The sequence below is a fragment of the Rhinoderma darwinii genome, chromosome 1, assembly GCF_050947455.1.
Source record: "Rhinoderma darwinii isolate aRhiDar2 chromosome 1, aRhiDar2.hap1, whole genome shotgun sequence".
Classification (NCBI taxonomy): Eukaryota; Metazoa; Chordata; class Amphibia; order Anura; family Rhinodermatidae; genus Rhinoderma; species Rhinoderma darwinii.
Window position 1 is genome coordinate 50,702,397 of NC_134687.1, and position 23,459 is coordinate 50,725,855.

The following is a 23,459-nucleotide window of genomic DNA, read 5'->3' on the forward strand; positions in this document are numbered from 1 at the left end:
ATTCATCTTTTTTTTCGTTGGGCATATACGTGGCATACATATACGGTCAGAGACATTCTATATGCCGCCGATATTATCACATATGAATCTGACAAAAAAAACCTCCTTATGAAATGGAAAGACATACGGAGATACAGTATGGCTCATAGAATTCAATCGTAGCTGTTACATGGCCATGTGCATGAGTCCTAAGGCTCCATTCACATTTCAGCGTTTACAGGGTACGTTCAGCGAAATCTCCCGGCGTATACATCGAACGTTTACATAGGGCCCATTAACCCAATGGATGCCGAAAGATTGTCCTCTGTTTACTGATTGTATTGAATAGCGTAGTCAACTACGCTATTCCATACTGAGGCATCCAGAGATAAACTTCATGCGGTATATGTTGTTTTTTTTTAAAAAAAAAATGGGAGCTAATAGCAACGTATGCCACTGTATCCTCTCCACAATGGCATACGTCTGAGCCTTGCGTGGAAGGTAAAGGTCGGCTATTCCAGTGCCCACATGGGTTGTCACGCAGCATTGAACAAACCCTGAATGGCAGATGTTATGTAGAGTGACACTCCATCTCCTCTCTGCTATTCCTCTTGTTGTGGCAATTCTGTATATGTAGCATTATATTAATGAACCAGGAAGCTCAGGATGAATAACAGGGCTCTACCAGTTTGAGGAATGTTTGATTATTCAAACATATGGGGCTTCAACCTATAACGGCCGCCTGGTATGGCATTTAAAGCGGAAACATCATTAATGGAAGACATTTTCTTAGAGCATTTTTACCCTAATATCATCTTATATGGACATGAAAGCAGCAAGCATATATAAATACACCATGGGGGGGGGGGGGGGGACCATTCCTCTAAAAGTGGTTTTCAGGGTTTTAAAAAAAGGTTTCCTGGTCGTAAAATGCTAAAATAATAATCTCTTCATTATACCTCCCTTACCATATTTGATGACGTCATCACATGACGTGTGACTAATATGTTACAAGTGATATTAGCATCATAAAATGGTGAACATAGCAGCTTCCACTTTTTTCAATCTACTGCTTGCATTCCCCATAAAATAAAAATTCTGAAGCGTCTTTTATTAGAACTCTGTGCCATTCCTCTGGTGTTCCTCCTGGAAATGTAAGAATAAATTTACAAATGGGTGTTACCATTTCTTTTGTCACTCTTGAGGCTACGTTCACAGGTAGTGGAATTTTTACGGATTTCTAGTCCAGGTTACAATAACAAAGTGGATGAGATTTTAACAAAACCCATCCACATGCCTGAAAATTGACTTGCGTTGCATATTTTAAAATACGCAGCATGTCAATTTATGCTGCTGAATGTGCACAAATTTGTTGCTTAACTCAATGTGGAATTTAAAATCCACAACAAAACCAATTGTTACATATTGTGCTTTGGATTACCCGCAGATCCGCAACAAAATCCACACGTTCACCCAAATGTAAAATAACAAAAAAACGTTTAAAAAAAAAACCCACTACAGTCACCTCTCCAATCTTCTGGCGTTCCCCTTGTAATGCTAGCCTGGTCCCCTGCCGGTATCTGTATCCTGCTTCCAGCAATGACGTGTCGAGCTGCAGCGGTCACATATGATGACACGTCATCCCTGGATGCAGAGACCGGCAGGGGACCAGGCTTACATTACTAAGAGAAAGCCAGAAGATTGGGAGTGCCGGCATACTGTTTTTTTTTTTGCCAATCCACTGTGAAAAATCCACAAGCAAATCTGCACCAAAATCCGCACAATTTATTGCGGATTTTCTGCTGCAGATTTCCTCAGAGCTTTGGGGTACCTCTGAATTCGCATATTCACAATAGGGACACAGTCAATTGACAAGCCAAATGGTAATGTCAATACTCATTTTATTCATACATTTACAGGCGGAATAATAGAGGAACGTCACAATTCAGCATTCTAAAAAAAGATGCTCCAGCATTTTTATCTCATGGTGATTATTGTGGTGAAGTATTTACTAAAACAGACTTGTCAGGAGAGGTGACTGATCCTCTTTACCGTGCTAGGGGAACAGGGGAATACCTCTAAATATATGAGAATGCCCCCCCGTCCATTGAGACGATTCTCGGGGCAAATTGGTCAAGCTCTCCGGTTGAAGGTGACAGGTTAACTGCATTGTGACGGCCAGATAATGTCTTTTAGTGTATTTTATTGAATGGGATCATGATCACCTCCAGAGCAGAGATCTCTGGCTATTCTAAATCACGCTGTAATTATAGCCGGGGGTCGTGTAACACGTTCAGATGGTTTAAGTAACGTGTAGCTAGTGAGACGCATTAAGAATAGCGCCATACATCTTGCCTGTTTGCTCCTGCTCTTTTCTTCTTAATATAGTCTTCAGGTGCGAGTGAATGTTCTTGAAACTTAAGAAGAGCGGCGCTTATCGCATTTGTTCCAGTTTCCTTGGATCCACAGTCATTCCATTCTGTCTGTTATCTTAAAATTCCACTCAGTTTTAAGGAGAAGTTGAGCACACAAAGGTTGCTTTTTACTTTACTTTCACTGCTTCAGTGCTTCATAAATCATATTGGCATATCACGCTATTACATTTCTTTGCCTTTTTTCTTGGTTTCTTTGGATGGATTATAAAAGTTCTACTTGGATGTGAATTTCTACAGTATTTAGAAATGTGGAGTATTTGTACTTTTATTTGTTGAATAAACATTTTTCTTCAAAAGAATTCATATAAAGTTACAGTAACTACAAACACCATGTAATTTATGTTAAACAACATAAACACCATTTTACATATAGAATTCATTCACATAGAAAGTTGTAACTTTGTAAACACATTGCATTTCTTATCTTGTACTGATCCTGAGTGACGTAGGAGCTGTCGCCTCTCCTGGCATGTCTATTTTAGTAAATACTTGTATTCCCCATGAAACAACAATTCTGGACCGTAATTTCAAGGAAACTGCATTGTACCATCCCTCTGTTATTCCTCTTAGAAATTTTTGAACAAATTGACAACTGGGTGTTACCATGCTCCTTGTCAAAGGGGTGTGTCCCTACACAGTCTCACTGTCAACACTGATTGGACAGTGTCAGTCTGTGTAGAGACACACCCCCAGCTGGTAACACCCAGTTGTCAATTTATTCAAAATTTTCTAAGAGGAACAATAGAGGAATAAAACATTGTAGAGATCTAAAAAAATATGCTCCAGAATTGTTATTTCAAGTGGAATACAGATATTTACTAAAACAGACATGTCAAGAGAGGTGGCAAGTCCTCAAAAGCCTGTATAAGGCTGGATTCACACATGGTACATTTTGTTGCAGAAATGTCTGCGACTGTCCCACTGTCATTGAAATGGAACCTGCAGAAATGGAATCCATGTGCATGCCAAAACACCATTCAGGTTAATGAAACTGATTTTCAGAAACGAGAGGGCTTGAGAAATCGTTGCACGCGAAACGGCTGTTGCCTGACACTGTTTTCGTCTCGTCTACCCCCGCGCGCACACCTTTTTTTACAAGCATTAAAGAATTTTCTACGTCACACCGGATGAGTGCGGCATTTTTCTCTCTGCTTGCATTGTGTTACATATGGTCTTACCTACGAAGCCCAGCAACTCCCTAGACTTATACCGCAGCCCCTGTTGCACCTCAGTGGGCAGTGAACTGCCGATTGTCCAGAAGGACTATTGGTCCCAGCAGTGCCGACTGATTCTCTTGTACTTAAGCGGATTTTCAGAAATGTCTGCAACAAAATCTGCAGCATGTGCAGAGCTGCATAAACTATTCTGCAGGCTTCAGATTTAAGCAGAAATCTCTCAGCATGTCCTGCTTGTTCAGTGTCTGCACAGAGCTTTTTCTGGTGAATTGAATTCTGGAAAGTGTCATCTTTACACTAGGCACTATGCAGAAATCTGATATAGGAAAAGCTGACTGTTTTACTTTATTAAAGTGGCTATGCTGAGCTGTCTGACTACAAGCTTGGTGACAGATTCCAATTTTGCAGCTGTGGATTCAAATACAGACAGCAACTCAGAATTAGCACACAATAAGTAATGCAATGTATGATGAACATACTATTTTAAGTACAACAGGGTGGCTTACCGGTTAGCACTATTGACTTGTGTCACAAAGCGGGTTAGTGGACCCACTAGGCCGCACCGCTGTAGCAGGGAGGCAGCTGGCCAAACAGCAGGAACCCCAGAATACAAAGTCCCGCACAAGGGTACCTGGATAGTCCAAACAATGGCCGCATCTCTGGCACTGATGGAGATGGGTGCAGCAGGTATCGCCAAACGTGGCGGATGTCACAGATGCCGCAGGTTGCGCCAGACGTGGTGAATTCCTCCACATGTGGCAGAAGACACAGGACGTGGCGGATGACACAGATGCCGCAGGTTGCGCCAGACGTGGCGAATTCCTCCGGACGTGGCAGATGACACAGGACGTGACACGATTCTGACACTAATAGGCACAGGAACAAGAACAGCACGGGATACAGGAACAGGTAACAGGGCACGGGTAACAAGTGGAACGGGAAACACTAAGGGACCATTTGCAAGACAGACTGGGAAAACTAACAACGCTCAGGCAAGGATCAGAAGGGCTGGGGCCCTCTTATAGACCAGGAAATCATGGGCCGTTGTTGATTTCCAGATCAGGAAATCAACAACGGCCCATGATTTCCTGGTCTATAAGAGGGCCCCAGCCCTTCTGATCCTTGCCTGAGCGTTGACACAGCAGAACGGAGCGGAAGTGAGCGCTGGCGTCTCCTAGGAAGGAGATGGGGAACAGTGCTCACGGATCTATGGCTGCGGGCGTCGGGAGGTGAGTAAACCCAACGGCCCGTGGCCACGGACACTACAACTTGCAGCACTAGGGTCCTAGTTTTGAATCGACCAAGGACAACATCTGCATGGATTTACAACGCCGCTAAATATGTAAGAACCATATAAGCAATCAGAAATAAAATACAATATGTATATGGATACAGTCAATACAGTCAGCATTCATATAAATCATGTATAAATACATCATTATGAGTTATAAAACGGAATCACTTCCAAATGCACTCTTTACAATCCTGATTCAGACCATGATTCTTTGTGGCCACAGCTAAAAACCTATAATTGTCATTTTGAGCACCACTCCCCACAGCAGTGTTATCTGGGGAAGGAGGAGTAGTCAGGGGGGAGGGGGGCTTTACATTCCGATAGGTAGAGTTCTCCTGGCATTTGCCAAACCCAAATTTATCCATCAGATGTCCAGATAGTGAAACGTGTTCCATCACTCCAGAGAACATGTTTCCACTGCGTCCAGTGGCGGCGTGCTTTACACCACTACAGCCGACGCTTGGCATTGTTCATGGTGATCTTAGGCTTGTCTACAGCTTCTCGACCATTGAAACCCATTTCACGAAGCTCCTGATGCACAGTTCTTGTGTTGATGTCACTCCCAGAGGCAGTTTGGATCTCTGTAGTGAGTGATTTTCGCGTGCCACCTGCTTCAGCGCAACACATACAGTAGCTTTACATTTCCTTCTCTCTACTTTTAGACTATACTGCTATTTTACATCTTTTAATTTTACAACTGGGAATAATGTACTGATGTATTTAATAATAATAATAATAATAATAATGTATTAACTGTTCATTATATGTAACACATTGTATCTGTTTTCTTGGCAGCTATCAATCAAGATGGGGTGAAAGTTAAAGGATATTTTGCTTGGTCCTTGCTTGACAACTTTGAGTGGAATTCTGGCTACAGTATTCGGTTTGGATTGTTCCATGTCGATTTTAACCAGCCAAATCTTCCAAGAACGCCGTACTTTTCAGCTATTCAGTATGCCAAAGTAGTCAAAGGAAATGAATTGATTTCTAAGTAAAATTTGTGCCAACTTCCTCTTACTGTGATGTTTTTGTCTCTATTACATTGTAAACAGATGATACAATGTAACAGTTTATTTTCAGAAATACATTCCTAATAAAAAAATAAATATAACTTACTAATATCGCAAATATCATTTGTTAAAAAGTGACTGGTATCCATTTGATTCCTTAAAATTCCCCAATGCAGTTTTTAAACTCTCAATCTATTTGGCTGTTGCCTAGAAACAGGTCCAGGAAGAAAGCAGTGACAATGATGGAATATCTTACCTCTATGTGACCGGTATTGTCACCCAGAAATCTGCTGATTAATGAGATTCTATCAAACCTTCTACCCTATAGACTAAGCATAGCAACTTTTTTCATTGCCTGCCCCTTCCAGGTTGCCAATGTACACTACTTGTGATGATAGTATATAAATTAACAGAAATCAAAGGGGTTGTCACATAAAGACAACCCCCGTCCATATACCCTGTTGGACATCATAGAAGACGATGACACTCTCAGGATCCCCCTTTATGACCCAGAGCGCCCTCTCTCGTGGACCCAGCCCCTCTTTGTATTACATGGTCAGCCATTTATTTTAATGGCCAGCAGTTAATACATCATAGGGGACGGCCCCACTCTCAGGATCCCCTTTATGACCCAGAGCGCCCAATCTCGTGGACCCAGCCCCTCTTTGTATTACATGGTCAGCCATTCATTTTAATGGTCAGCAGTTAATCATTGTATGGCTGAACAAATCTTCCCCCCTGGGGATATCATCTTGTCGTTCAGGGTTCCGAGAGCCGGACCCATGGTGATCAGCCAACTGCCGTTACAGATGGGGTTTCATGAGACTACTATTTATACTGTGGGGGTTTGCAAGATGCTATAGATGACTCCCGGGTGGTAAGTAATGGGTATACTGTCTTAGCTTTTCTTTACAATACAAGATTTTCGCAGAATTAGATTTTACTGCATTTAGAATGAACACAATGGAAGAAGACCACTTTAAAATTTATAGATTTTGATCCCTGTATATGGTGCAGCAGAGAAATCTACAGGTCAACTAGAAATTCATGATCTCAGTTCTTTTGCTTTTTTACATTGTGTTCTGTGCAAACATAGCATAAGGAAATGTGATAACCCAAGCAAAGTCAATGTGCATGTGCTCAATTTAATCAATGTTTACCTCTGGTAGAAGTAGACCCACAGAGAATAATCCCCAGTACAGTATGAAGATGCTCCTCGACTTTTGAGAAATGTATCCTAATAAAAATGATAGTTATATTACATTTTCATAATACTTTATTCTCCTGAAAACCATTTAACGAGACGATAAAAAGTCCTTGTGGACTCAGAAAATAGGTCCAAACCTTCTGAATATTTTCTTTCTAGGACTGTCCTCTGAAACTTCCCTCTAAATACTTTCATCTTCTCTATCATTACCAGCACCGTTGTGTTCCCAACATGCTTACACTTCATCATCTAAGATTATAGGGAGGAAAGCAAATTGTTATTACATAGTTACATAGTTAGTACGGTTGAAAAAAGACACATGTCCATCAAGTTCAACCAAGGGATGGGAAAGGGGAAGGATTGACAAAGGAGCTGATATTTTTTCGTTCTAGGAAATTATCTAAGCCTTTTTTAACCCCTTCCCTCTTTGGCTACTTTTGACCTTCCTGACAGAGCCTCATTTTTCAAATCTGACATGTTTCACTTTATGTGGTAATAACTCCGGAATGCTTTAACCTATCCAAGTGATTCTGAGATTGTTTTCTCGTGACACATTGGACTTTATGTTACTGGCAAAATTTGCTCGATACATTCAGTATTTATTTGTGAAAAAAACCAAAATTTAGCGAAAAATTTGCATTTTTCTAAATTTAAATGTATCTGCTTGTAAGACCGGCAGTTATACCACCTTAAATAGTCACTAATTAACATCCGCCATATGTTTACTTTAGATTGGCATTGTTTTTTTAAACATATTTTTATTTTTCTAGGACGTTAAGAGGCTTAGAACTTTATCAGCAATTTCTCACATTTTCAAGAAAATATGAAAAGGTTTTTTTTACAGGGGCCAGTTCGGTTGTGAAGTAGCTTTAAGGGCCGTATATATTATAAACCCCCCAAAAAGTCACCCCATTTTAAAAACGTCACCCCTCAAAGTATTGAAAACAGCATTTAGAAAGTTTCTTAACCCTTTAGACGTTTCACAGGAATTAAACCAAAGTAGAGGTGAAATTTACAAATTTCATTTTTAGTATTTGCAGAAATTAATTTTTAATCAATTTTTTTTGTAACACAAAGTATTACCAGACAAACACAACTCAATATTTATTTCCCAGGTTCTCTAGTTTCAGGAAATATCCCACACATGGCCCTATAGACTGAAGCACCGGCCTCAGAAGCAAAGGAGCACCTAGAGGATTTTGGGGCCTCCTTTTTATTAGAATATATTTTAGGCACCATGTCGGGTTTGAAGAGCTCTTGAGGTGCCAAAACAGTTGAAATCCCCCAAAAGTGACCCCATTTGGGAAAATACACCCGTTAGGGAAATTATCTAGGGGTATAGTGAGCATTTTGACCCTACAGGTTTATTGCAGAAATTATTGGAAGTAGGCCATGAAAATGGAAATCTAGATTCTTTCAAAGAAAATGTAGGTTTAGACAATTTTTTCTCATTTCCACAAGGACTAAAGGAGAAAAAGCACCGTAACATTTGTAAAGCAATTTCTCCCGGGTAAAACAATACCCCATATGTGGTAATAAACGGCTGTATGGACACACGGCAGTGTTGAGAAGGGAAAGAGCGCTATTTGGCTTTTGGAGCTCAAATTTAGCAGGAATAGTTTGCGGAGGCCATGTCGCATTTGCAAAGCCCCTGAGGGACAAAAACAGTGGAAACCCCCCACAAGTGGCCCCATTTTGGAAACTGAGGAATTCATATAGGGGTGTAGTGAGCATTTTGACCCCACAGGGGTTTCATAGAATTTATTAGAATTGGGCAGTGAAAATAAAAACAATCCTTTTTCTTCAATAAGACGTAGCTTTAGCTCAAAATTTTTCATTTTCTGAACAAATAAAGGAAAAAAGAACACCAACATTTGTAAAGCAACTTCTCTGCAGTACGGAAATACCCCATATGTGGTCATAAACTGCTGTTTGGGCACACGGCAAGTATCAGCAGAGAAGGAGCGCCATTTGGCTTTTGGGGCACAGATTTTGCTGGATTGGTTTCTTGACACTATGTCGCTTTTGCAAAGCCCCTAAGGTACCAGTACAGTGGAAACTACCCAAAAGGGACTCCATTTGGGATACTAAACCCCTTGAGGAATTAATCCAGGGGTTTTGTGAGCATTTTGACCCCACAGGTGTTTCATAGATTTTATTTGAATTGGGCAGTGAAAATAAAAATATATATTTTTTCCAATAAGATGTAGTTTTAGCGCAAAATTGTTCATTTTCTCAAAAAATAAAGGAGAAAAAGAACTGCAACATTTGTAAAACAATTTCTCCCGAGTACGGCAATACCCCATATGTGGTCATAAACAAATTTTTGGGCACACGGCATGGCTCAGAAGGGAAGGAGCGCCATTTGGCTTTTGGAGTACAGATTTTGCTGGATTGGTTTCTGGTCGCTATGTCGCATTTGCAAAACCCCTGTGGGACCAAAACCGTGGAAAGCCCCCAGAAGTGACCCCATTTTGGAAGCTACACCCCTGAAGGCATTTATTAAGGGTGTAGTGAGCATTTTCACCCCACAGGTCTTTTCCATAAATCAGTGTGCACTCAATATTGCAGAGTGAAAATGGGATTTTTCAATAGATATGCCAATATGTGGTGCCCAGCTTGTGCCACCATAACAAGACAGCTCTCTAATTATTATGCTGTTTCCCGGTTTTAGAATCACCCTACATGGGGCACTAATCTTTTGCCTGGACATCCGACAGGGTTCAGGAGTGAAAGAGTACCATGCGAAATTGAGGCCTAATTTGGCGACATTTAAAGTATTGGTTCACAATTGCAGGGCTCTGATGTGAAGTAATAAAAGAAACCCCTGAGAACTGACCCCATTTTAGAAACTACACCCCTCAAGGCATTTATTAAGGGTGTAGTGAGCATTTTCACCCCACAGGTCTTTTCCATAAATGAATGCGCTGCGGATGGTGCAAAGTAAAAATTAAAAAATTTTCCCAGATATGCCAATTCAGTGGCAAATATGTCGTGCCCAGCTTATGCCTCTTGAGAGACACACCCCAAAAATTGTTAAAAGGGTTCTCCCAGGTATGTCGGTGCCATATATGTGGAAGTAAACTGCTGTTTGGGCACACTGTAGGGCTCAGATGGGTGGGAGCGCCATTTGGCTTTTGAAGCGTAGATTTTGCTTGGTAGTAGTTTTATTTGAGTATTGCTGGTATTTCAGTTTATAATGTGGGGGCACATGTAAGCTGTGCGGAGTACATGAGGGGCATAGTCAGGTGGTATAATAATGGAGTAAACAATAAAATAATCCATAGATGTGTGTCACACTGTGAAGCAATCATTTCTGCACAGGCCAGTGTCGCACTGATAAATGGTGTCTTTTCTTATCCCCCTTTTGGTCCACACTTCGCACCTTTGCAGTTTGAGGAATTTTGCTGGGAAAGTGTTGTCCTTGTATAATACGGGCGCCGTAGCTACCAGCAGATATGTTTGGGCCCTCCACTTCCTGGTTCCCTAATTTTAGGGCCCCGATAAATCGCCTCTTGAAACAACCGCATTCTGATCTGCACAACCGCATATTTTTCTTTCCTGACTTATTGGAGCCTTAATTAATTTTATTTTTTCATAGGTGTAGTGGCATGAGGGCTGTTTTTTTGCGGGACGATCAGTAGTTTTTATTGGTACCATTTTGGGGTACATGCGACTTTTTTTGATCACTTTTATCCTAGTTTTTGAGATGCAAGGTGACCAAAAAACAGCAATTCTGGCATAGTTTTTTTAGTTTTTTTTTTATACAGCGTTCACCATGTTAACATTATTCTGCGGGTCAGTTAGATTCCGGCGATACCTAATTTATAGCACTTTTTTATGTTTTACAACTTTTTGCACAATAAAATTACTTTTGTAAGAAGAATGTATTTTTCTCGCCATGTTGTCAGAACCATAACTTTTAAATTTTTTCGTCGACGAAGCTGTATGGGGGATTGTTTTTTGCGAAACGAGCTATAGTTTTTATACCATTTTTGGATACTTTCAACTTTTTGATCACTTTTTATTTCAATTTTTGTAGGGCAGATTGACCAAAAAACAGAAATTATGGCATTGTTTTTTACGTTTTTTTTTTACGCCACTCACCGCGTGGAATTAATAACATAATATTTTTGTAGTTTAGGCCGTTACGGTTGCGGCGATACCAAATATGTAGGGTTTATTTTATTTTTTTCAATAATAAAGGACTTGATAAGGGAAAAAGGGCGATTGTGTTTTATTTTATTACTTGAAACTTTTATTATATTTTTGTCAACTTTTTTTTTACACTTTTCTGGAGTCCCACTAGGGGACTTGAAGGTACAACTGTCAGTTTTTTTTTTTCTAATACATTGCACTACATATTTAGTACAATGTATTAGATCTGTCAGTCATTCACAGACAGCAAGCCGATTAGGCTTCACCTCCGTTCGGGACCTAATCGGCTTCCGTAATGGCAGACAGGAGACCATTATTAGGTCTCCTGTTGCCATATTAGCAGTCGGCAGTCGTGCGATTGCAGGGCACAGCTGCCGATCTGCTAACAACCACAAAGATGCAGCGATCACATCCGATCGCTGAATCTGAGGGGTTAATGGCAGGGATTGGAGCTGCCGTTACAGGTGGATGTCAGCTGTAACATACAGGTGACACACAATGATGATGACGCCGGCTCATCTCCTGAGGCGGCGCCATCTTGCCGGCGGCTAAGGAAGCCTTTCAGGCTCCGCCTCTGGGCGGGTGCTGAAAGTTTTCCATGCTAGGCACAACGGGAGGCCAGTATTAGGCCTCCGGTTGCCGGCGATTTCATTGCTGGGGTGTCGATGAGCTGAAAACACCTTAAATGCAGCGATCGCTTTTGGCGGCTGCATTTAAGGAGTTAATGGCAGGGATCGAAGTTAATTTCGGACCCCGCCATTACAGCAGGATGTCAGCTGTAAGACAGCTGACATCAGGGGATGATGGCACCGACTCAGCTTCTGAGCTGGTGCCATGCATTTGTCGTAAGTATACGTCATTTTGCGGGAAGCACTGGCTTTCCATGACGTTTACTTACGACAAATGTCGGGAAGGGGTTAAAGCCATCTACTGTCCCTGCTGTGACCAGCTCCTGCGGTAGACTTCCATAGATTCACAGTTCTCACAGTAAGGCCGGATTCACACAAGTGTGTGCGTTTGTGCGCGCAAAAAACCCGGTGTTTTGCGCGCGCAAAAGGCACAGCTGCGTGTGTCAGCCCCGTATGCTGCCATCATTATGACACTCCGTTTGGATGTTTGTAAACAGAAAAGCACGTGGTGCTTTTCTGTTTTCATTCATCCTTTTCACAGCTGTTGCGCGAATCACGCTTGTCCCACGGAAGTGCTTCCGTGTGACATGCGTGGTTTTCACGCACCCATTGACTTCAATGGGTGCGTGATGCGCGAAATACGCCCAAAGAACTGACATGTCGTGACTTTTGCGCTGCGGACTCACGCAGCGTAAAAATCACGCACCTGTCTGCACGGCCTCATAGACTAATATGCGTCCGTGCAACGCGCATGAAAATCACGCGCGTTGCACGGACGTATATCCCATTCGTCTGAATAAGCCCTAAAGAAGGCTTGTTGTCTCCGCAGATTGAACCTTTTTTTTCTCCAGACGGAGGGAGTGCCCCCTTGTTTTTTGAGGGAGTTTTACATGGAACAGGATTTCACCATATTTTTTGTATGTGCCATTAATATATTTATATAAGTTAATCATGTCCCCCCTTAGTCGTCTCTTTTCAAGGCTAAATATTTTAATTCTATTTCTTTCCTCATAACTTAGATTCTCTATGCCCCTTATTAGCTTCGTTACTGCTCTTTGTATCTTTTCCAACTCCAGGGCATCCTTTCTATAAACTGGAGCCCAGAACTGAGCTGCATATTCTAGATGAGGCGTCACTAATCCTTTGTAAAGTGGTAATATTACATCCCTGTCCCGCGAGTCCATGCCTCTTTTAATACACGACAATATCTTGCTGGCCTTTGAAGCAGCTGATTGACATTGCATGCTGTTATTTAGTTTATGACTTACAAGTACACCCAGATCCTTCTCAACAAGTGAATCCGCCAGTGTAGCTCCCCCTAGGACATATGATGCATGCAGGTTGTTGGTACCCAGATGCATAACTTTACATTTATCTACATTTAACCTCAATTGACAAGTGGATGCCCAAACACTTAGGCCCCATTTACACGAACGTGCTTTTGCGGCCGCAATTCCCCCGAAAATCCACGGGAGAATTTCGGCCCCATTAATTTCTATGAGCCCATGCACACGACTGTGGTTTCCACGGTCCGTGCATGGCCCAGGAGCCTGCACCGCAGAAATAACGGGCAAGTCTTATTACGACCGTGTTCTGCGGTCCAGGCTCATAGAAAATAATGGACGTGGCCATGTGCACGGCCCACGATTCTCGGGCGGCTCGCGGGTGACACTCCTCCCCCGGCCGACCGGAAAATCACGGCCGTGAACATGGCTACGGTCGTGTGCATGAGTCCTTAATCAGCTTGTAATTTATGAACATCATCCATAGACTGAACAATGCTACATAGCTTGGTGTCATCTGCAAAAATAGAAATAGTGCTATTAATCCCATCCTCTATATCATTAATAAATAAGTTGAATAATAGTGGTCCCAGCACTGAACCCTGGGGTACACCACTTATTACCGGGGACCATTCAGAGTAGGAATCATTTACCACAGCTCTCTGGATACGGTCCTTGAGCCAATTCTCAATCCAATTATAAACTATACTTTCTAAACCTATAGTCCTTAATTTACCCATTAGACATCTATGAGGGACAGTGTCAAATGCCTTTGCAAAGTCCAAAAACACTATATCCACAGCGGATATTAAGACCGAATATAAAAATGGATGCACCAAAAAACTTGCAATGTTTCTCCAGCTATGGTGATTGCAATTATTTGTGATTGTATTTGCTCTTTTTTCGAATTTTTCGGTGTAATTCCACGGCTTTACCACTCTAAAAAAAAAACTGTAGTGTAAAATTGAAATTAATACAGTTGGTATCTTATTTTTCGAAAACTGATAATATAGAATAACCCCTTATAGGCCTAGTATACCGGGGCGGTAAATCCAGCAAATGTCGCACAGTTTGCTGAACCAATGTACCGTATTTTTTGGACTATAAGACGCACCCAGGATTTAACCGCTTCCCGACCGCCCACAGTAAATTCACGTCGGCATTTGCTGGGCTCTGTGCAGTGCCGACGTGAATTCACGGTGGGTGTTAAAAGCGCGATCCGGGTGTCTCAGAGTAGCGCTGACCTCCGGATCGCGCTGTTATCACCTGCCTCTGGTCCCGGAGATATGATCGGGACCTGATTAGTTCAGGTCCCGGTCATGTGATCGCAGGGAAAGTGTGTTGTAGCAACGAACTGGAAAGTTTGTTGCTATAACAAACTGGAAAGTTTGTTGCTACAACAAACTTTCCCGGGGACCGATTGCGGGTGCTGCAGTCGGTTATAAGGCAGAACCGGGGGCCATACAACGGCCCCCGGGTCTACCATGCAAGGCAGCCTATGAGAACCAGCCGGAGGCTTGGTCTTTAGTGCCCGCGCAGCCTATGTAGTTATTCACTGTGAGCGCGCCTGTGCATGTTCACAGTGATTTTGGACGGCACCTGCGCATTAGTATCCTGGTCTACTAGGAACCTCAGAACGCTAGTATAGACTCTGCTCCGATGTCTGGGGATTCCACAGAGTCCCGGAGCAGAGCCTATACTAGTATACCGTATTAGATTACTGTCTGCTGGGGTCCTGTATCTAAGCCTACATTGTGTTAGGCTTAGATACAGGACCCCAGCAGACAGTAATCTTATACAGTATACTAGTATAGGCTCTGCTCCGGGACTCTGTGGAATCCGCAGTACAGGGAAGGATGTCAGCGGGGACGAGCAAGGACAGCACAGGAACTCTTGTTAGGATCTACATGCACGCTCATTACAGCCTGCAATGCATGCAGGGAAAAGAAAAAGGAAACATCAACAAACTGGACCTGGAGTGCATGTAAACAAACGGCGCTAAATTCGAAGAGAGTATGGGGTAAGTGGATTTATACTGTTTTATTTATGTTGTCTGTATAAGGGGAAATGTATGAAACACTTTTTGAAAATATGATGGTATCTGTTAAGGATCTGCCAGGCACAGCTTCTGTATCTACGCCCATAGGTAATCAGTCTGCACCTGCTTCTATGTCTGTGAGACTGACTCCATCTTCCACCACACAGGATGGCAGGCTTAGGAGTGGGAGAGCCTATCACAGCCTGGCCAGACGGAGCTAGCTCCCGCCCTCTGTCTATTTATACCTGCCTTTCCTGTTCCTCCTTGCTTGTGATTCTTCTCGTTTGGTTTACTGGCCCTTCTGCAGCTTCTTGATCTATTTGACCCTGCTTCATATTGACCCTGGCTTACTGACTACTCTCCTGCTCTGCGTTTGGTACTTCGTACACTCCTGGTTTGACTCGGCTTGTTCACTACTCTCCTGCTCTGCGTTTGGTACCTCGTACACTCCTGGTTTGACTCGGCTAATTCACCACTCTTGTTGCTCACGGTGTTGCCGTGGGCAACTGCCCCTTTTCCCTTGCTTCTGTGTACCCTTGTCTGTTTGTCTGTCGTGCACTTATTGAGCGTAGGGACCGTCGCCCAGTTGTACCCCGTCGCCTAGGGCGGGTCGTTGCAAGTGGGCAGGGACTGAGTGGCGGGTAGATTAGGGCTCACTTGTCTGTTTCCTTATCCCCATCATTACATTATCTCGGACAACCCCTTTAACTTCATTCTCATGGTCCCAGCTATCGGACTACCACCGATCAGAAAATGATGGGATATCCTAGCGAATTTGTCATCAATTTTTGTGATATGAGTAACCCTTTAACAAATAACAGATCCCCCGGAAGTGACCTGACCAGGACGTCTAGTGAAAAACAGTTATAGCAGCGTAAGTTGGTGGCAAGTTATTTAGGGTAAGCAAAGCATTACAAGTTGTTGACTAAAATGAATGCACCATTGGTGTAATGAACAGAAGAGCTTGGTCCTCAGAAGGTCTTTGCGGCAGCTCTCCACCCTGGCTGATAGAGGGCAGTCCTGAGTTTAGGACTCCCCTCCATTACACCCATATACCCTAATAAGGATCCATGTGGATAGGGGTTATCTAAAGCAGATGTCCTCTTTTGTAGATGATCTTGCTGCTGCAGAGCGTCACTCATTCATTTTCTTTGTATGGTTCAGACCACCATATTGCAGCTACTTTCATTGATGTTGCTATTAATTGACATTCCAGTGTGGTGTAAATGTACTCATACAGCCCAAACTAAAAAAGGTGATGGCATTAAAATAGATAGGATCGGCCTGTACCCATCATAAGCCAATATGTTATGATATATAAATAGTATATTGTACAGTAATACATCTATAGTTCTACAACAGCTGGAGAGCCACAAGTTGGAGCCCACTGATGTATACCATTATTCTGCCATAGCAACCAGAAATGAAAAATATTCTCAAAATATATGATCAGACTGTTCATTGATATACATAGGGTCATTTACTAGAAAGTATTCCCAATCTATGGTCTTAAAAATGATACATGTCAGTACCTACAGGTGATGCTTACCAGCTATCTATTTTGTTCAGTGTTGGCTGCGTTTTAACTCAGCTACATCACGGCACAACTCTTAAGGGTGCTCTAACACGGCCAGATTTCCTGATCGGTATACGAGCGCCGATTGCCGTTGATCAGTGCTCCTTTGATCTATTCACATGGTGCAATGATTGCAATGTATGATCATTAATATGATTGTTCGTCGCCATATATTTGCATCTTGTTGGCAGCATGTTTACACAGAGAAATGTGCTGACAACTAGTGACCGTTTTCTCATTTGTCAGCTGAATGCCACCCGGTTTACACAGGGCAATGATCGGGAACGAGCTTTTGTATTCTTGGCCTGTATAAAAACGCCTTTAGCTGCAATGTCTAATGTCATCTGAAATCAATCTCCTGTCTCATGCTAAACTGGGGTTCTGCGTGTTCATATTGGCTGCTGTGTATAAACACAAGCCCATCAGACGCTCAGCAAGAAGTCACTTCATAGAGCGATGATTTCCATTACAGTAAAGATCAAACCAGTGGCATACATAGAAACCCCATAGAAAATATCAAAATGGGCCCACTATAATGATTATGGGTTTTGCCACTCATGACAGAAGGGCCTATTTTATTTTTTACCCCTCCACGCTCTGCACAGGTTCTCGCCACCCAGTAGCAAAGGAGATGGTAGCACCCAGGGCTGAGCGCCCTCTTTTCACAGGCCCCATAGCAGCTGCTTGTCAAATATATACTCTAGGGTTCCTGTATATCCATTTTGAATGACCCCTCTAAAATAATCCCTATTTATAAATTGGTTGTAATATATTCTGTATTTGTGATACCAGCATGCTGAGATACTGAAAGGAAAATGACCATCTGTATCACTGTAAGTTGTTTAAAGCCAGTTTTTCCTGCCAAAGATTTATAATACAAAGGGCAGTCTAGTAATTAGTGCTATAAATTAATGTCGCCATGAGGTTAAAATAATAAAAACGAACAGTCCCTGCAGTATTTTAATTTGTGTTATTTTTAATTAATCATATTAGCTATTGAAAAGCCACTAGATTGTCAATGGTAAAGCAAAACTAGATTTGATGTCCTGGTGATGGAAATGTGAGTCATTCCTCTTAGATATTTGTATGGTCATCAGCGCATTACAAGAGGGATTTTATTTTATTGCAGACAAATGTTATAGAATAATATATCATTAAATAATTCTGGAAATGAAAATGCTGCTTGAAAGTCATGTGGAAATGGAATATCATTCATCTTCCCTGTCAGCAGACAACAAGCTGCTTTTCTGTTAGCTGTTCTTCAGCAGACTGCATTCTGCTGACAGTTCCTCTGGGCAATGGATTTCGATTTTCCAATCAGTATCATTCTGTAGAATGTGATGACTCTCACTTTTATTAAGGTTGTAATTCTTTTACTAGAAATTTTCTCCTGTGCTGCACCTGTTTTCTGGTGAGATCTTTCTTGGTCAGTCAGACTGAGCTGTAACATTTACTCTTAAACATATCATTAACCCACATCAATTTAGAGTTGCCTATGGCACTTCTAAAAAAAACTACACAAATGACACTGATTTTCTTTATAACTTTTTCTCCAGAAGGGGCTGGACGGAGCCTGCAGGGCTGAAGGGGAAGCCTCCATGACCTCCCTGGTAGGGAAAGGGTTAACAGGTGAGGGAGAGTTGGAGGGAGTCGGAGGGGGGGGGGGGTCAGGGAGGAGTCAGGGGGCCGTTGCTGCGCTTCCCGCTGTTTTCGGCAGTGAGCCGGAAGCAGCGGGAGGAGTAGCACAGTGAGGACAAGCTCCCCGTTGCCCGCGCTCGTACAGCATGTCAGAGGCATTTTTGTTAGAGCAGCTGCATGCTGCTGCTGTGCACCACGGTCCCGGATGGCTGGAGGAGACCGTGGCTGCATTAGCGAGGATCCCGGACGCCGTGTTGCCACGTCAGGCCCGGCGTTCGGGGTCTGTTGCAGGAGACAGGCTCCCCTCCCCCGGCCCCCTTCCTAGCATGGCGGCGGGGGGGGAGTCGGCAACAACTGCTCCTGTCCGGAGCAGGCAGAGAGCGTTGCCGGGGGTGACGGCGACGCAGGCCGGGTCGACCCGTCCCTCCCGGCGGTCTCGACCTCCAGAGCGCCTCAGTCCTGAGACAGTCCCGCGGACACGGCGTCGCAGAGGGAGCCCGATCTCGGACGCTGCAGGCCAGGCAGCTGGGGGGACCGCCCCTTCCCAGGCCCTGCGTCCTGGCAGGAATCCCAAGCCGCGACGGGGTCCGGCGGTGAGCAGGGAGTCGCAGGCCGGGCTCCCTGTCACCCCTCCACCATCGGATGGAAGATTTGGAGGACGAGGTACGGCCGCCCCGCCTGGTGATGTTCCGGCCAGGGGGCAGGCCTCTTCAGGATCATCGAGACGGACGCCTAGATCTGCAGCGACGTTGAGGCAACAGGTCCAGTCGGAAGTCTGGGTTCCATCGGTCGGGCGGCAGGTTGCCGGCCCATCAGTCAGCGCTTCATCATCTCCGATCCGAAGATGTCGGTGGGATGGCCAGTCGTCTGCGAGAGAGGAGCTGGAGGAAGGTGAACTGGACGTGTATCGTCGAGGTCAGGATGGTCCGGCTGACGGGAACACAGCGCCTGTGCGGCCCGGTGAGTGTGTAACTCCATCATTGTCATATCCAGCGATTTTTATGTCGGGTGTCAGCGGGGGGGCTGCTAGCGTCGCATCGGTGGCCGGTAGTGGCGCGGGCGGGCGCGATGGCGCGGGTCTGGCAGATTTAGTGGGTTGCTTGAGGGAGCTGGTCGGGCGCCTAGATAGGGCGGCGGCGCCGGTAGTTACGGAAGTGTCCCCGGCGGTAGTGTGGGAGGGCCCCAGGGACGTGGGATTGGTACAGGCGCGGCCCGTGCTGGCGGTTAGGGAGGCGGTCGCGGTGTCGGTACAGACCGAGGCACAAAAGGATGGCGATCGGGTGCGTATTGATGACCGTGCTCGGGGGGAGGTGTACGTTTGTTTCGAAGGTCCGTTGGGGGCGCATTTAAAGCAGGAGGTGCGCGAGCGGATCTGGAAGGACGAATATGTTGAGATTTTTTCTCTCTTGCCGCTCGCTAAATTTAATTTGGATAAGAGCAAGCGGGACGAGAGTAAAAAGGACGAGGAGGAACGGCGGCGGTATAGGCTTATCCCGCAAACGTTCGTTAATTGGTCACAGGCGTTCGCCATATTGGCTAGTGTGATAGGGGAAAAGGCGCCGGAAAATTGTTCGGCGTTGTTTTGTTATTTTGATGCCATTGGGGAGGCTCATAGGGCGTATGGGGGTCAGGCGTGGCTGCGATACGATGAGCAATTCCGTCAGCGAAAAGCGGTTCGGCCGGCGATTCGGTGGGACCAGAAGGATATTGCTCTCTGGTTACGGGTTACGGCTCCGGTTAGGCAGTCCTTTCCCGGGAGCGCCGGCCAGGGAGGCCAGTCTAGTCAGGTTGGACAAAGCGGCGGGGGAAAGGCGGGTTTTTGCTGGCAATTTAATGAAGGCCAGTGTAAGTTCGGGGCCACGTGCAAGTTCAAGCACGTGTGTTCCGAGTGTAATGGTGCTTCACACGGGGCGGCAAAATGTCTGCGGAAAAAGAGGTCAGGAAACCAGCCCTCCGCGGCTGGTCAAGGGGGTGTCGCCGGTGAGGGTGGAAAAGATGGCCCCTTATCTAAATGAGTATCCGGATAGGGCGGCGGCTAAGTTGCTTTACGAAGGGTTTCGTGTTGGTTTTGTTATTCCTCCGCCTCCTTATGAGGTTCCGGTTACGCGGAGGAATTTTAAATCGGCTTACTTGCATGCAAAAGTCGTGTCGGAAAAGTTGTTAAAAGAAGTTTCGTTGGGCCGCATGTCGGGGCCGTTTGTTGAGTCGCCTGTAAAAGATTTAGTTGTGTCCCCGTTGGGTATTGTCCCTAAACGCGAGCCCGGAAAATTTCGTTTGATTCAACATTTATCGTATCCCAAGGGTTCGTCGGTAAATGACGGGATTGATCACGAGTTGTGCTCCGTAGTCTATACCTCATTCGATAAGGCGGTGGGTTTAGTGCGGGCTGCGGGTCCAGGTGCGCTGCTAGCGAAAACCGACATCGAGGCGGCGTTCAGGTTGTTGCCGGTTCATCCAGAAAGCCAACGGCTGTTGGGTTGTTTTTGGAATGGGGCTTTTTACGTGGATCGGTGCCTTCCGATGGGGTGTTCCCTTTCTTGTGCATACTTCGAGGCGTTTAGTAGCTTCGAGGAGTGGGTAATGAGGGGAGTATCCGGGGTCGACTCGTTAATCCATTACTTAGATGATTTTTTGTGCGTTGGCCCGGGGGGTTCGCCGGTTTGCGGTAATTTGCTTCATGCACTACAGAAGGTGGCGAGGGATTTTGGGATTCCTTTGGCGCCAGGAAAAACGGAGGGCCCGGTAGCGACGATTTGTTTTTTGGGAATTGAAATAGACTCAGTGGCAATGGAGTGTCGTCTCCCTGCGGATAAGTTGGGTGCTTTGAGGCTGGAGGTACGGCGGGCTGGTAGACTGAAGAAAATGACGCTGCAGGAGCTTCAGTCGCTGCTGGGGAAGTTGAATTTCGCCTGCCGGATTATGCCGATGGGGAGGGTGTTTAATAGGAGGTTGGCGGCGGCAACGGCGGGAGTGCGTGCGCCGCATCATTTTGTGCGGCTCAAGGAGGAGCACCGAGCTGATCTTCAGGTTTGGGATGACTTCTTGGGCCAGTACAATGGTCGCTCGCTATGGATGGCCCCAGCGCAGGATACGAGTGATTTGAATATTTTTACGGATGCGGCTGGGGCGGGCGGTTTTGGAGCTTACGGGGGAGGTCCGTGGTGCGCAGGTCAATGGCCGGCTAGTTGGGTGTCCAGTGGACTCACGCGGAATCTGGCCCTGCTCGAGCTGTTTCCCATCGTGGTGGCGGCTACCATTTGGGGGGACAGGCTCAGGGATAAGAAGGTCCGTTTTTACTGCGACAACATGGGGGTGGTGCTGGCCATTAATAACATCACGGCGTCCTCTCCTCCGGTAGTTCAATTGTTGCGACATTTAGTGTTGGTGTGTTTGTCGTTGAACGCGTGGGTGGTGGCGGTGCATGTCCCGGGTGTACGGAATTGTATCGCTGATGCTCTTTCTCGCTCGCAGTGGGACCGGTTTCGGCAATTGGCACCGGGAGCGGAACGTCTCGGTTTGGCTTGTCCGGAACATCTTTGGGATCTGGTATCGGTCCCGTAGAACAACTGTTACAAAGGTCTTTGGCGCGCACGACGTGGAGTGCTTATGCTGCTTGTTGGAGGCAGTGGGAGGAGTGGGTAAGAGAGTTGGGTGACGTCAATACGGATAGAGACAGGTTGGTGGCACTTTTGTACTGGTTAGGGGACGCCTGGGAGGCGGGGTTTTCAGTGGCGAAGGTGAACCAGTTCATATCTGCGGTGGCGTTTGGGTTTAAGTTGCGGGGCTTTCAGGATGTATCGAAGGAATTTCTGGTATCGCAGGCTTTGAAGGGGTTGTGCCGAGGTAGGGTGGAGGCGGATAGTAGAAGGCCTGTGTCGTTTGCTTTGCTTAGCTCGTTGGGCGGTTCATTAGCATCGGTCTGTCGTTCTTCAGACGAAATGGATTTGTTTCGGTTAGCTTTTTCGTTAGCGTTCTTTGGGGCATTTAGAATAGGTGAGTTGGTGTCGCCAAGTACCAAACAGGCAGGGGGGCTGAGATCTGGGGAGGTGAGCCTATTCGCAGATTGGCTGGAGGTATGGTTGCGTCGGTCAAAAACTGACCAAGTAGGGAAGGGTAAACTGATAGTTTTGTTCGCCCTCCCGGGGTCGGTTATGTGCCCAGTAGAGTGCATGCGGGGTTTTACGCCAAAAAGGGGGTCTCCAGATTTGCCTTTGTTACGTCATGTGGACGGTTCGTTTTTGTCCAGGTTTCAGTTTGGAGCTGTATTTAAAAAATGTTTGACGGCGGTTGGTGTTGCGGCAGGCTCATATTCATCTCATTCCTTCAGGATTGGCGCAGCAACAGAAGCGGGGCGCTGGGGGTTGGATGATGAGGGGGTGCGGCGTATTGGTCGTTGGGAGTCCAACAGGTTTAAGTCCTATGTCCGCCCCCATATGTTATGAGTTTTGTTGTTAACGCTTTAAAAATGTTATATGGTGGTGCCTAATTGTTTTTTCCGTTTCAGATTCGCCTCCGTGTTTGGTGTGGTTGATGGGTCATTCTTACGTGCACTGGGGGGCTTTGAGGGCGGACGTCCGCCCGGATGGTCGCCAGTTGCGCATTCCGCGACAGGATGCGGTTGTGCATTGGCTGGGATTTAGAGGTATGTCGTGGAGCAGGGTGTTGGCGGAATTCCAGACATATGCTCGGCTTGATAGGGTTCCGGAGGTCTTAGTGTTGCACGTGGGTGGGAATGACTTAGGAGTCCGCCCCTTTCGTGAGTTGGTGCGGGATATCAAACACGATATGTTGTGTTTGTGGGTATCTTATCCCAAGTTGGTGATAGTGTGGTCGGACATAGTCCCAAGAAAACATTGGCGGTTGGCTAGATCTGTGGAGAGAGTCAATAAGGCTCGCATTAAAGTTAATCGGGCGGTGTCCCGTTTTGTGGCAAAAAACGGGGGCATTTGCGTGAGGCATAGGGATTTGGAGTCAGGAGTGGGGAATTTCTGGAGGAGTGACGGGGTTCATCTGACCGAGGTTGGCATTGATCTTTGG

General features: G+C 45.3%; 1 protein-coding gene across 6 annotated transcripts in view; it reads left to right on the forward strand.

Moving 5' to 3' along the window:
- Window positions 1-5,998, forward strand: part of LOC142749990 (cytosolic beta-glucosidase-like) — a 93,974-nt gene extending 87,976 nt beyond the window's left edge. For all 6 annotated transcript variants that reach the window (XM_075858669.1, XM_075858677.1, XM_075858710.1 and 3 more), the window contains exon 6: window positions 5,679-5,998. In XM_075858669.1, the coding sequence (XP_075714784.1) occupies window positions 5,679-5,878 (200 nt within the window). In that variant the 3' untranslated portion in view covers window positions 5,879-5,998. The remainder of the gene's footprint in view (window positions 1-5,678) is intronic.
- The last annotated feature ends 17,461 nt before the right edge of the window (window positions 5,999-23,459 follow it).